Genomic DNA, 14,492 nt, shown 5'->3' on the forward strand with positions numbered 1-14,492 from the left:
CAAGGAAGTGGATGGCTTGATACAACTGGTGAGTAGTACTAAGACGGTAACAAGACACAATTAATGCTGAAGACATAGGATAAAGTAATGTAAAATGGATGAAACTGATTCCCTACTTCAAGGAAGTGGTGATGGGGTCTCTTTAGAACAAGACCCTTATAGGCAGAATTTCTTTCAAGACTTTTTATGCCCTTCAACACTTTAATGTCTTCAAGACTGTGGTGCTTTGGTGGAAGAAAGACCCTAGAATATTTTATGGAATGTGTGATGATGAAATTAGTCATTGGCTGTGGCAAAACAAGTCCATCTCATTCATTATTAAGAATTCATGCATTTCAACAATTTGCAGAGGAAACTTAATAAATGACTCAGGATAAATTTGGGTCACCAGCAAGTTGTATTCAGGACATTTTTCCCTCCAGGCTGAGTGAGAATTCCAAGAACGTATTTAATAATGGGCGGCATCAACCAGCCATTCCCTGGGTCTGTATTGCCTCCCTAAGTACTGAAGTTAATGGCGTTATGAGCAATGAATTTTCTCAAATATCCTTTACCTCTACCCAGAACATATTAAAAGGAATCACTAATATCTTTAGTTGTTTAACTCAAACAACAAATATTTATTGATACAATAAAGCCACTTCAGGTGTAGTTTAGCAATAGCATAGTAAGCAGGTAAAGGGATGAATCAGAACATAATTTTCAGTGGAATGACAGCAAGTAGGTTAAGATTTGATGTCAATAATAATAATAATAAATACATGTGCACAATATTTTATAAACCATGTCATATATGTTTAGCTTGTTTGATCCTCATGACAATCCTGTGAGGTATCATTATCCTTGATTTTATAGGTGTAGCTCTGGTGGCACAGAGGTTAAGAGCTATGGCTGCTAACCAAAAGGTCAGCAGTTTGAATCCACCAGCCGCTCCTTGGAAACCCTATGGGGCAATTCTATCCTGTCCTATAGAGCCGCTATGAGTAGGAACTGGCTCGAAAGCAATGGGTTTGATTTTTTTGTTTTTGTTTTATTTTGCAGATGAGAAAGCTGGGTTTTAAAGATTTCCGTGACTTCTTTAAGGTCACTGGTGAGTAGATTTCCCCCAAATACACTTCAATTCCTCATTTTTCCAATAACGATACTTTTTGGAGGTAGTATTTTATATAGACAACTTTGCATTACACGGAAGAATGATGTCACGGGAAGGAGCCCATTCAGACTTAGTTCACTTGGTGCCACAAACGCTGGAGACACAAGCTGACAGGCCTAAAGGGGAAAACAGATTTTTCTACCATGTGTCCACTAGATGGCAGTGAGGGTCCCCATGTGCGTCACTAAAGACATCTTGTGGCTTTAAGTGGTCAAAGCAGGAAGGGGGAAAGAAGCAAAGCAACGCTATTCATTTAGAGTTGTCATTTAATTAAGTTAGGAAAGAGTGTGTGTGTGTGTGTTTACAAGGAGAGGAAATGGAGAATTAATAGAACTGTTACTGTACTTGATGCAGTTTCTTGTAATGCCGGTGGGTGAAGCCAGAGTGAAAAACCTTGATATTCGGCACGTCATTTCTGTATTGTGTTCCCTTAGCTCATGCTGGCCATCACACCCCTGGCTTCTGGCTGTCCAGTTGGGTATTACATAATGTCTAAGATGATCCTTCTCGTCCAGTGTAAAGTTGGCTGTTCTCTCAGGAGGAAGGATATATGGACTCAGCGCATTAATGTTGATGGCTCTTCTCCTCAAGTGTGTCACTCTTAGCTGGCAGAGAGAAAAGCAACTTGCAGTAACATATGGGTGACGGTACTTTATATGCACTGGGTAGGTGAAGGCTTTTGAGGCACCTTTGATGCTTTGCTGATTTGGTAGTAACGAGCATGGGTAAAGACAAGCTGCAAAGGTTGGCTACTGGACAATGAATGTGAGTTCCCGATTAGCACATTCCATATCAGAAAATATGTGTGGCTGAGAATAAAGAGCGATAACTTATCTTTTTCACAGCACGATGTTTAGGTGCCATCCTAAACCTTCTGAAAGTTAGAAAAAGAAATGTCCCCTAGGTCTGTGGGTCTCTACAGGCTCTAGAGATACCCCTGCTCCATTCATAAAATCAAAGTTCCCATCAATCAGAATGTTCTATTCCAGGAGACTCCTTCTCCCTTGGAGTCAGCTGCTTTTCTTCTGGCACTGGAGATAGGTCAGGTGCTTTCGGCCCACACCTTGCTACGGTGAAGCGACTCATGTGAAGAGCTTCTTCATACCCTGGGAGGGTGTCTGAGGAGGAAGGCAATTGGCCCAGGGAGCTGTGGGAATGAGCTACAGCCAAGATTCTTCGAGCCGCAGGGCCAAACACTGACTGCAGGGCTGGTAAAGAAAGAAGGAATAGAACTAAAGTAAACCTGACATCACATTTAACGTCCCTTCATTCTTAACAAGTGTCCAAACTCATTTTCACTCCTTGCCACAAATTTTATGAAAATCCTGTTGAAGCTTGCTTAGAAACCAACTTCATCTCTGCTAGAAGAATCTGTCTTCTCTGCTATCTTTCAATAACCAAAATTCTGTTCCTGTATCTCACAACCCTGCCCACTCACTTTTGCAAACTTGGAACTCTTTACGCCACCCCACTGATATTGCTGACTCTTTCCGAACATATATTTGCTACCTCATTAATCTTCTCTCTGAGATAACATTGAGGAAAGGAAGTCAATATAACAATATGTTACACTGTTCTTTCTTCAAAATAAATACCACTGTGCTTTGGAATCTGGTGTTCGGACTGGCATTTACTCCCCAATTTTAGAAAACAATGTAATATAGCAGAGAAAGTAACAGAAATTGTCTTATAATCATCACAGGAGTTTTGGGGGCTTAAAATTTAGTGTATCGGGACTTGAAGAATAAAGAACTGAAAGTACACACTACTATTTTACCTAAAGATATAAAATATTGTATATAATAGAACATTTAAGTTTTCACAAAATCCAACCATTTTGAATAAGGGATATGTTTAGAGCTTAAAGTAGTTTTATAAAAATGATTCTTTATAAACTGGATAATTCTTGCTATAAAACAATTCCAGTAATATTGGGTTTCCATTCTGAGGCCTCTATATAGCTCTGCAAATCTTACTGCTATCACTTAGTTCCACATGAAGCGGCCCTGGTACAAATTTCTGCTCTTGGGTCATGTCTTCTGCTCAGCACTTCACTCCTTTTCTTCACTCTACCATCAGCCAGACAAATATTTGAGAATGCAGCATCATTGAGAGTTCAGATCACCAAACAATTAGGCTTCTGGAAATTAAAACTACACTGAGTTCTAGAATCTTCTATACTATGAAATCAATGTTTCTATCCCTTTATACCCTCCTAGTCATTTAAAGGAGCTCTGGTGGCACAGAGTGGTTAAGCGTTTGGCTGCTAACCAAAAGGTTGGCATTTCAAATCCACCAGCTGCTCCTTGGAAACCTCATGGGGCAGTTCTACTCTGTTCTGTAGGGTCCCTATGAGTTGGAATCAACTCAATGGCAACGGGTTCACCATTTAAAGGGAGCCCTAGTGGTAGTGGTTAAGAGCACAGCTACTATGCAAAAGATTGGCAGTTCAAATCCACCAGCTGCTCCTTAGGAAATCCAATGGGGCAGTTACCCTGTCCTATGGAGTCCTTAGCACTAAAGGCACAGTGGTTAAGTGCTGGGCTGTTAAACGAAAGGTCGGCATTGTAACCAACAAGCCACTCTGGGAGAAAAGACCTGGAGATCAGCTTCCCCAAAGAGCACCACCCTGGAAATGCTAAGGCGAAGTTTTACTCCGTCCTGGAGGGGCACTAGTCGTTATGGGTCAGAATCAAGGCTACTGCAACTTTTTTTTTTTTTAACTGTTTAAAACTGGGTTGTCCTTCCATGTTATATCAGTGAACTCACACGTGATGGTGCTCTGAAGAGTGCTGTCATGATCAAAAGCGATGACTGTCACTTCGTAGGGAGGTGGGCCCCCATCTTCCCCATTTTGCTGGCGTCTCAGACAGCAACAACGGAAGCACACTGAAGTCAGACCACATAGGAGAAGCAGCCCACCAATTACTACCAGCAACCTGCAAGGGGCCCGCGGAGCAAGTGAGAGTTCTGTCAGTTGGCTTGTTTCCCCAACATGATCAGTATCCATGCAATGTTTACGTTTTGATTCTTGTTTGAAGGCTTTATAGAGAGATTTTAAGACTTTGGTTCTAATGCTTTCATTTTACATATACGCCTCCTTATTTTGTCAGCAAACCGTCAGTTCATCAGAACAATTGCTAGAAGATTTGAAGGTGATTTAGATGGACTATTATTTATTTATTTATTTTTACTGTGCTTTAAGTGAAAGTTTACAATTCAAGTCAGTTTCTCACACAAAAACTTATACACGCATTATTACATGACCCGAGTTGCTCTCCCTACAATGTGACAGCACACTCCTCTCCACCCTGTATTTCCTGTGTCCATTCAACCAGCTCCTGTCCCCCTCTGCCTTCTCATCTGGCCTCCAGAGAGATGCTGCCCACATAGTCTCATGTGTCTACTTGAGGTTAGAAGCACACTCCTCGCCAGTATCATTTTCTGTATTAGAGATGGACTATTTTTTTTTTTTTTAAACTTTACTTATCTCTCCTCTGTGGAGAAGTTTCTAGAGAAGACCTTGAGAAAAGAACACAATAATCTTCAACATTGGTGGAGGAGGTAGTATTGAAATAGGAAATCCTGGCATATTGTCACATGCTTTAGTGATGAGAAAAAGAAACTTTATGAGATGCCTAGGGACGTAGGCAGGCTGTCCCATACATTTTCTTCTTGCTGACAATATATTAAAAAAAAAAAGACTAAAAACAATTAATGCCCCCAAGAAAAATAAAGTCCCTTTCAAGTGTCTCCCTGGAAATTTTAGCTGAAACTTACCATATATACCATAGATGTACCCAGTCTGTGGTCAGGCAACTAAGGGGAAAGAATAAAGCTTTATACAATAAAAATATCATCAATGTCTATTACAATTCCGGAATCAGAAATACAGGTTACAATATAACATGCCTTGTTATAAAAAAAGCATACAGTTTTCGTCACAGATTATGTTATTTAATTTTCAGTGTAACCACTTGAATGTGTTGTGAAATGAGAGGCCTTAAATAGAACTTTGTACTATAGACAGCACTGTGCAAATCATTTTGTGACTCATTATAAGACAAACTAAATTATTAAGTATGAAAATAGTGTTGCTAGAAAACATGACCCTGAACATTGTAAACAGTTATGATGATCATTACCAAGAAAAAAAACGTAGAATGCGAGATAGAAAGAGTGAGTTTAGAAATGGATACATAAGCTTAAAAAAAAAAAAAAATCCACTGTTGTCGAGTTATTCAGTGCATCTATATTTGAGGTCAGTAAAACATAAGTGTAAAGCAAATTTCAGTTAAGTGCATGAAAGAAATACATGTTTCCCAAGCTGTTTCGACACTCCTACTGAGACAAACAAGGAGGCGGGAGAGAGGGAAGTAGAAACTAACTTCACCCATGATAAAAGCTGGTTAAATATTCTGAATTAATTATGGTAACTCTAACTTTTCTTTGTAGGGATGAAAAAAAGATAGGATTGTAAACCAGAAGGAGTGTTAAGATTAGAGCAACATTTAGAAGGTGAGGGAAATGGAAAACGTGTTTCTTCGAAGATGAATAAATTTTGTCATTTAACAATACCTTCTGACACATAGATATTGAAATCCATTTCTCCTTTCTGGTTACATATTTGTAGAAAATATGGTTTGCTGTTTCATTGAACAATGTCATCTCTGGATGTTCTCATGTCCCTCATTTGTTCAAAGCCCCTTCTAGTTCTGTAACTTTAGGATTCTGATTCTGGAGGAGAGGACTCTTCTATGGTGGTAGTGATGTTGTTCGGTGCCATGAAGTCTATTGTGACTCATAATGACCCATGAGACAGGGTAGAACTGCCTCATAGGGTTTTCTAGGCTGTAATCTTTATGGAAGCAGGTCCCCAGGTCTTTCTCCCTTGGAGCTGCTGGGTGCGTTCGAACTACCAACCTTCCTGTTAGCAGTAGAGTGTTTAACCATTGTGCAAGAAGCACTCTTTCCTATGATCATAGGTGTCTAAAATCTCAGGCAGCCTGTGTCAACTAACCCAACCCAGGGCTCAACGTGCGCATAACAATAACCAAGGCCATCACCACTTCCTCTGGGTTTAAAAAATGTGACTATTGGAAAACCTTTTTCAAAACGCATTTTTCTTCAGCCTGAACAAGTCTTTTATTCAGACTCTCCTTACTTTTTAAGTAGTTCACCTCCAGGTGGAATAAATCTCTTGTACTTTTTTATCTTTATGTTCTTGGTATCTGCATAAGACCTAATTGTGACAGGTCTTAAGGGATAATTACATCAAAAAAAGCTGTAGCTAAATCCCTATTAATATTCACAAGCTATAAAAACTAAAAAATAATTTGCAGATTTGAAGTGGTGGTGCTGCTATGGAAATCAGCCAGCTACATCAGCCTGTGACTAGATATTGAAAACAGTCTGTCTTGATGAGTCACAGGGAAGCACGGGAAAGAAAGTCTTTTGCAAGTCTCTGCGACTATATAAATGGAGATAAATTCTGCTACTTTGATTGCAAGATTGACTTTAGAAAAAATGCTGTCAGCCGTGTTATTTTGTGTGCTTAGGATGACAAAAACACATGCCTTTATCTTTGGGTAATTTGTCCTGGTATTAGTAGGTTGAAGCCCATTTAAGTAGAAATAAATAAGGGAAGTCACAGACGTCTAATGACATTTTGACCTTGTTTTGGTGACGGATGTTTTTGTCTGTCTTTTCCTTCCCCTAGCTGGGATTCCCAGATACTTACTGTTCAGGACTGACACAGGTCTCTTCACATCTTGCCCCAGGAAGCTGTAAGAAGGGAAATCGTTTCAGACAGGGAAATAGTCTAATGCGTGCTGCTCAGCAGCCTGCCAGTCATCTCTCATGGCTCTGCTCTGTTAGATCATTTCGTAAGAAAAGAGTAGAGATGAGGACAAGGTTATAGGGTTAGTTCGTGTTTTGGACTGTGAGTCATGTGACACATAGAAAGGAGTAATATTAGAAGGGAAGAAAAAAAGGCAAAGGGAAGCCTGCCAACTGTACAAATAGCATAGTCAATAGTACAAATGGTATAACCCGGCTGCTATGAGTAAGAATCCACTCAATGGCAATGGGTTTGGTTTTACTTTTTTGTTGGTTCTTTGTCTGTTTCAGCTTCTAGCAGTGTTCCTGAACTAGTAGATTCTTCTCCTGTGTGTGTCTGTCTCTGTATTGCATCTTCCCCCTGGGTGTGCTTCTGTGTCCATTCAGCTCAGAAGTGATTATGTCTAGGACCTACCATCCTCTGGTATGACCTCATTACCAAAACAGGATCCCATCCACAGCTACAGGGGCCAGGACCTCAATACATAATTTGGAGGAACACAATTCAACCCACAAAACTCTACCCTTTGGCCTCCCCAAAATTCATGTCCTTCCCACATGCAAGACATATGGAAAAACTTCAAAGAGCAAATCTCTAATCTGTGCATTTTTTTAGTGGTGGGTGAGCACCACTGCCTCTGTGAATGAGAGGCAGCCATCTGCATCAATTTGCTTGTCCTAGAAATTTCCTTACCTGTCCCTCAGGATTTTGCTATTGTTCTTCTAAGTCCTAATCAGTTACAAATTAAATTCTACTCCTCTGCCTTTTTCATTCCTTCAGTGCATCAGTAACTTACCATAAAAGAGAAGAAGGGGAAAAGGAGAAACACACAAACATATTTACTGAAGAGTTACTATTCAGTAAATAATAAGACCGCTAAGAACTTTGAATTTTTCATGGTGTCTAATCATAATCACCCCGTAGGTGAGTATATTTTAATGGGTTTTTGGGTTTTATTCAGCCATATTTGGAAAGGGTCTAAGGGTCATAGGAGTTTATAAATAACTTGACCAACTGCATGCACATATTGAAGTAATCAGAATTCAAATCAAACTCTATCATAAATATATAGTTTATGAATTAATAGAACCAGGACAAGTCCACCTTAACAACTGCCTGCCAGTGCCACCAAATCCCCTCTACTCCTCATAGAGAAGCAGTGCACCCTTCTCCTACCTTATGGTTTGACTGATTTTCTGTTTCAAAGACCCCTCTAGGTAAACTTTTCTTCCAAAACTATTTGTCTCTTCCAATAACTTGACTGGTATTTCAGAAAAGCGGTAGAAAAACCCCATTGCAAAGGGACAGAGATTTGCACAGAGTAAACTAGTGGGGCAGGGACAAGGGAGGTGAGGTAAAAGGGTGTCACATACTCATGGCGTATCTGTTGAAAGGGATTTATAAAGGACTGACAGCAGTCCTCTGCAGGACATTTGAGAAACTCCTGGTTACCAGTTTTTTTATTTGAAGTTCACCGCCATTAAGGACGGCAAAGTGTGTATTTCCTCAACAAACCCCAGTGCTTTGTTTCAATTTCCTGAATAAGGGTCAGAGAAGCCTAAGGTGCTCAGCAGATAAAATGTCACTTTCAAGCCTGTTGCCAAGAGAGAAAAAAGAAAAAGCAAAGGGGAATAAGATACAAGGAAAAAAAAGGAAAAAAGATACCAATATAACTGGCACAGAAAAAGAAAGACCCAAACCTGTAGCTGTCGAGTTGATTTCGACTCATAGCCACCCTATAGGACAGAGTAGAACTGCCCCATAGAGTTTCCAAGGAGCGGCTGGTGGATTCGAACTGCTGATCTTTTGGTTAGCAGCCAACTGTGCCACCAGGGCTCCATAGGAAGCACAAAAAGAGATCCCTCCTGCCAGGAGCTATACAGGAGTTGGATACTCTCTAGTCTCTTCAATTGATCTACCTCTTGCTAGATTTCAGAGCCCTTTAAACTTCCCCTTGACAACTGCCCAGGATCCCTCAGGCAAATGACTCCTTTCTCAACTAATGAGTTAGTTAGTTACACAGGTGCTTCAGTATGGGGAAATACAGTCCAAAGCATTTATAAAGAGCCTCTCTTCCCTTAACTTATTTCTGGTCTGGAGGCATTTAAACTCCTACATCAGTTTTAGGGCTGATGTGAGAATTCAGTTTAGGGAAATGAAGTAGTGAGTGTCAATACTTTACTTGTGATACTGGGGAATAAGATGTTAAAAGAGAGAGAGAGAGATAAGTGGCACGTCCAAAGTACGATAGCTATCCTGATTGTATGTATGGCCACCCTAATTTTTGTCCATCTTTTCACTGACATTGTTATTAGTCACACATGCATCCACATAACCCCTTTGATAAAAAAGAAACATTCTGGTTATTCATCTCCTCATTTAACCCCTTGTTTCTGTGTATGCCATTTCTCCCCATTCATTTCCTCCTAGATCTTTCTGAGAGTTGATTTATCTGAGAAACCAAAAAAAAAAAAAAAAAAAGAAACGTTCTTTCTGCCTTTTCACAACTGAACTCACCTGGATGAAGTACATCAGAGCAGAGGTGGTAGCGTGGGCTTGGACTCTCATCAGGCTGTGCTCCTGCTTCCCCAGGATCAGGCACTGGGCACCTCTTGCCTCCTTTCTGTGGTCTGTGCCATGTCTGATTTCTTGATCTAGACAACTTAAAGAGAGAAACTTTTCTTAGCAGCAAATCAACTTTTCCTTCTTTCTTGCCCTCTCTCTTTACTCTTGTTCTCTCTGGCTTTTACTTTCTGTGGTCTCTCTCTCCCTTTTTAGCCTGGTTTCCTTCTCTATTTCTCTTTTTATGGTCTCTGCCTTTGCTTCCCTTTGTCTTTTTTCTTCCCTTCTAATATATACTCCTTTCTATATTTATTCAACTTTCTCTCACTGCCCTCAAGAGGAAGACAATCAAGGAGGACACATTTATTCTCCGAGTTAGGTCCTTTTCTAGGCAGTGGTGAGAAATTTGGCTTTGAGGAGGGTCAAAGGCAGATTGCTGGTGAACAAATATGTTCTCTCCTCCATTAGAAAAGATGTAAAACTCTTCGTCCTTCACTACAGCAGTCCAGGGTGACTGTTGAAGACTGAAAGTCACCCTGCCAATCTCCATTAGGTCCCCCCATGTGATTAGCCCCCCTTTCTTGCTCTTTGAAATTTAGGCCCTCCCATTTGCTTTGTTGATAATCAACTCACCTTGTTCTGGATCATTTATTTCTAACCTTTGAGAGAGGACTTAGGGATTGCCAATGACCTGGAAAGCCACCCTAACTTTGGAGAAAGCAGGTTTAAGGGTCAGAATTTCCAGGTGCTCGTTCTCACCTCTGTGTGGAGCACCGTACTAACTGACATCCTTTTGATGATCATCCTTTATACTTTCTTATGAAATACAGTACTCATTTGTTCTTGTATATATATATATATATATATATATATATATTTGTTTCTTAACAACTATTCAATTCCTTTTCATATGTGCTTAGTTTTACTCCTACTTTGGGTTTTATTTTCTTAGGCTACAAGATTTGTTTATCACCAATTTCCATCGGCACAGGCAAGTATAAGACAGATTTATTGTTTTGTTTTAAATCGGGTTCCAAGGTTTATAGGAGTCTCTTTTTCTTATCTGGTTAAGTGGCATTGCAAATGGGAAACAAATTTTGTCACCCAAGAAAATAAAATGTAAGGTGGGAGTAAAAATAAGCACACGTGAAAAGGAATTGAATATTTGTAAAGAGACATATCTACAAGAACAAATGAATATGTATGAATGATTTATGCATAAGTAGTAAACTGCTACTTCATACGAAGAATTTCATAAGAATGTGTAAGGGATGATCACAAAATGGATGTCAGTTAGTATGTCGCTCCACAGAGGTGAGATTGAGCTTGTCAAAGATGATAGTTTATAAGGGTGTGTCCATCTCATAAGGGTTAAACAAAACAAGCTTTCAGATGCTGCCTCTGAACATCTAATAATACAGAGTGATCGTTGAGGGAGAATGTTGAGTGGGATTAATGACACTTTAAGAACCCTCACACAGCATGCCAACATGGTATGAATAGGAGAATTTTTTTTTTTTTCCTCAGCTAAGGAAATCAAATAGTGGGAGAATAGGCTAGTGTGATCATGGTGATTCAAAATCTGTCAGTTTCACAACGAAATGGGCACTTATATTCTTTTTTTTAAAAATCAAAGGGATTGGCCTTAAGATACAGATTGTTTCCCAAATTTCAACAGAAAGCTTGGCAAGGTGGAAGTATTTTATAGGATGAGGAGAGCAGGACTCTAGTCCTGGCCCTCCACTAAATTATTTAGCTTCTCTAATTCTTAATTTTCCCATTTGTAAAGCAGGAATAAAAGGCCTATTTGACCTGCAGTAGATTTTTTTTTTCCCCCAAAGAGAAAAGACATGAAGACTATTTAAATAGAAATTTCATCTCAGGGTGCCATGTACATGGGAAGTATCATTGACCTGTCCCTTGTCTTTCTCTTCTCAGAGAGACAGTAGAGTAACACGGCTAAGAGTTTAAATGCCTGCTTTATAACTTATTAGCTGTGTGGTCTTTGGCAAGTTATTGCATCTGTCTGTTGGCTCAGTTTCATCTTCTATAAAATGAGGGTGACAATAATAATATTTACCTCATAGGCTTATGAAGCATAAACAAGTTATTATGTATGGAATGCCCATGATAGTCTGGATTTTATGTGTTTGATGATCTTCTTTTCCACTTCCCTTTCAGTATACAGAATAACTGACATCCCCCATGCCTTTTGTGTGCATTTTTATACCAAACCCCTCCATAACATATTTTTAGCTTTTCTATGATCCCAACTCTTGAATATTTCCTCTGCTAGCCTGACCATCTCTTCTCTTAACCAGGCCAGCCCACACCTGAATGAACAGGTTTACCAGTGAACATGATTTTTTTCCCTCCATTCCACTACCCTGCTATGTGATTACCATCATTTTTTGCCCTCCAGCTTCCTAACAGGTATGAACAAAATAGAGGTCTGTTAATGACCTCCTTGTTATTTCCCCTTAGAATTACTATTGCCGTTTTTTCTTTTCCCTTCACTGGACTCTCCCTTGTGGAAATGAAAGCGGGGGTGGGAGGGAATCTTTTTGCTTTTCTTGTTTAAAGTGAGGATTATTCCCTGTGGTGGTTTTGGCTGTGAGCTGATTCCCTTTCAAAACCTCTAAGTAGGGAATGATGAGAGAAGAAAGAGGATTCAGGTGGGGAAATTGAGAAATACACGCAATGAACAAATGGTCGAGAAGTGCAGGTATTTGGGGTAGGGAGAAATATCTCATTACGATCCTATGCAATCTTGTTGTAATTCTATTAAGCTTGTGAATGATTAGCTTAGATCTAGTTGTTAAGGACTTGGAGTGGAACAAATGGAGCGGGCACATACACAGGTTGTTTCATCTACAGCTTTAGGGAATTGTTATACAACTGATATTAACAAGTGGAGCTAAAGAATTGCTTACTTCTGGTTCCTTTGATTACCCTCTTTTTGACCTTGACCATGTCAGTGAAATAGAGGCCAGACCTCTTATTACTCTGAGGAATCCAGCTCCAGCTACGAAGAGCTTGGTTGGTGGGGTGGGACACAGTCATTTCTTCCAAAATAGATAATATGACAGAAGAAGCCAGACCCATCTTGTAACCACTGGGGCTCCCTTATGAGCCAAGATAGAAACCCAGGTATTAGATTTAAAGAAGTTTTACAAAACAAGAGGATTACGTTTATTACAGGATGTATTAGTCTTGTGTGCTGTGTAACAAATTACCACAAATTACACAAGAACTCTGTAAAACAACACACATTTGCTGTCTCACAGTTTCTGTGAGTCTTGGCGTGGCTTAGTTGGGTCCTCTGCTTAGATTCTCACAAGACTATAATCAAGGTGTCTGCTGGGCTGCATTCTCATCTGAAACCTTGACTAGGGGAGAATCCAGTTCCAAGATTCTTCAGCTTGTTGATATAATTCATTCCTTTGTGCCTGTAGGATCTATGACAGCTTGCTTCTTTAAAGCCAGCGAGAGAAAGAGAGAGAGAGGCTAGCAAGATGGATACTACACCCTTGTGTAATCACATTTCTGTGATCACATATGTACCACCACCTTTGCCACATTCCACTGGTTAAAAGCAAGCCACAAGTCTCATCCACACTCAAGGGAAGGGGATTACACAAGGGTATGAGCAGTAGGAGGTGGGGATGATGGGAGCCACCTAAAGTCTCTCTGCCAGTCTGCCCTACAAGAATTGTAGAAACATCCTCATGGATTTTTAAAATAAGAGAGGAAATCATTTTTTTCTGTTAGGCTTGAAGAGGGAAAGGCCAAAAGAAAAAAAAAAAAAAAAAAGGTCTACTGAGGAGGCAGATCACACAGAAAGCTGTTATTTCTCAAGGCTCCAAACTCTCTCTGTTGTGGCTTTTAAATATTTAATTTGAGAAAAAATGAAGAAAAGATTTAAAGGTAATCCTGGTGTAGATATCCTCTGCCTTGCACTGTACTTCATCTTCTACAAAGTATAGTCTGTCTGTCTCTCCGATCCTAAAAGTCTGTCTCTGAATCCTTTTGAGAGGCACTCAGGCTACATTTATAATATCTGTATAAGACGTCATTGAAAGAACATTGAGCTGAGTTCTTGTCTTGGCTTCAGATGGAAAAGAGACACTCAGTAAACCCCTTAAACTTTTTGGACTTTAGTTCCACTTCCACCAAATAAAAGAATTGAGGCAGATTTTCCTTAAATTTCTTTGTATTTTTCAAATCCAGGGTAGGCTGGGAATGTCTTCACAGCTGAGAAACTCGAGAGTTGTTAACTGTCTACTGTTTGCAGGGTATTATACTATGCATAGAGTTGAACAGGGGAGGTGGGAGACAGTGAACTTTTCTCAATAGAAGAGCTACAGCCTCATTTTAAGAGACTTGTAATTTAATTGAGGAGATGGACTAACAAAAATGGAATTGCAAATCAATACAGTGACTGTTAGAATATATAAAATGAGGGGAGAAAAGTAAGGCTGATAGTAATCTTAGCTGTAGGCGTTAAGTAGAAGGGAATGTTTTAAGAAAAAAACAGAAGATGGAGAAGCAGCATAATTGAAGGGTGTGGAGGATAGTTTGGGCTCTCAACCGGTTCTGGGGCTGCTTAGCAAGCTTCCTATGAATGTTGACCCTAAAGATAGTGCTTAATCATGCCCTTCTGGCTCTTGTGGGTGATGTGTGGAGATGAGTATCAGAAGTCTGAGGAATCTACCTTAGCCTTAGCTCTTCTCTAAAGAATGTGTTTTTTTCTGGTGCTAATGTGTGTCTAGATGTTTTAGCTATATAGTCACATCTACCCTTCTGAGGCAATTCTTCCCAGAACAACGAAAAATTTACCAGGATGAAACATGCTCACATGGCATATGAGCCATGTACATTTCAGCAACAAGAGTAGCTTAATCCACTAGAATATAAATGGTATCCAAAGTGAGCGAC

The 14,492-nt window shown here is 39.8% G+C and overlaps 1 protein-coding gene across 2 annotated transcripts; it reads right to left on the bottom strand.

Moving 5' to 3' along the window:
* Window positions 1–641: 641 nt before the first annotated feature.
* TMEM52B (transmembrane protein 52B) lies at window positions 642–10,175 on the bottom strand. 2 transcript variants are annotated; one of them, XM_010590872.3, is made up of 5 exons: window positions 9,510–10,175; window positions 6,894–6,937; window positions 4,934–4,972; window positions 3,923–4,092; window positions 642–2,361 (listed from the first exon to the last, which is right to left on the bottom strand). In XM_010590872.3, exons 1-5 carry the CDS (start codon window positions 9,558–9,560, stop codon window positions 2,120–2,122), a joined length of 546 nt encoding a protein of 181 aa, XP_010589174.3. In that variant the 5' UTR covers window positions 9,561–10,175; the 3' UTR covers window positions 642–2,119. The 2 variants fall into 2 exon arrangements, with proteins under 2 accessions (XP_010589174.3, XP_064140700.1); XM_064284630.1 differs by lacking the exon at window positions 4,934–4,972.
* Window positions 10,176–14,492: the final 4,317 nt, after the last annotated feature.

The sequence above is a fragment of the Loxodonta africana genome, chromosome 4 (assembly GCF_030014295.1).
Source record: "Loxodonta africana isolate mLoxAfr1 chromosome 4, mLoxAfr1.hap2, whole genome shotgun sequence".
Lineage (NCBI taxonomy): Eukaryota > Metazoa > Chordata > Mammalia > Proboscidea > Elephantidae > Loxodonta > Loxodonta africana.

Excerpts from the sequence above, each read along its gene's own strand:
- TMEM52B (XM_010590872.3), bottom strand. The coding sequence starts at position 9,560 with ATGAGAGTCCAAGCCCACGCTACCACCTCTGCTCTGATGTACTTCATC. Across the intron at positions 4,093-4,933 it reads GTACATCTATGGTATATATG|GTTGCTGGTAGTAATTGGTG; the intron begins GTAAGTTTCAGC and ends GGCCCCTTGCAG. Across the intron at positions 2,362-3,922 it reads TCTTCAGAGCACCATCACGT|CCCTGCAGTCAGTGTTTGGC; the intron begins GTGAGTTCACTG and ends TTTCTTTACCAG.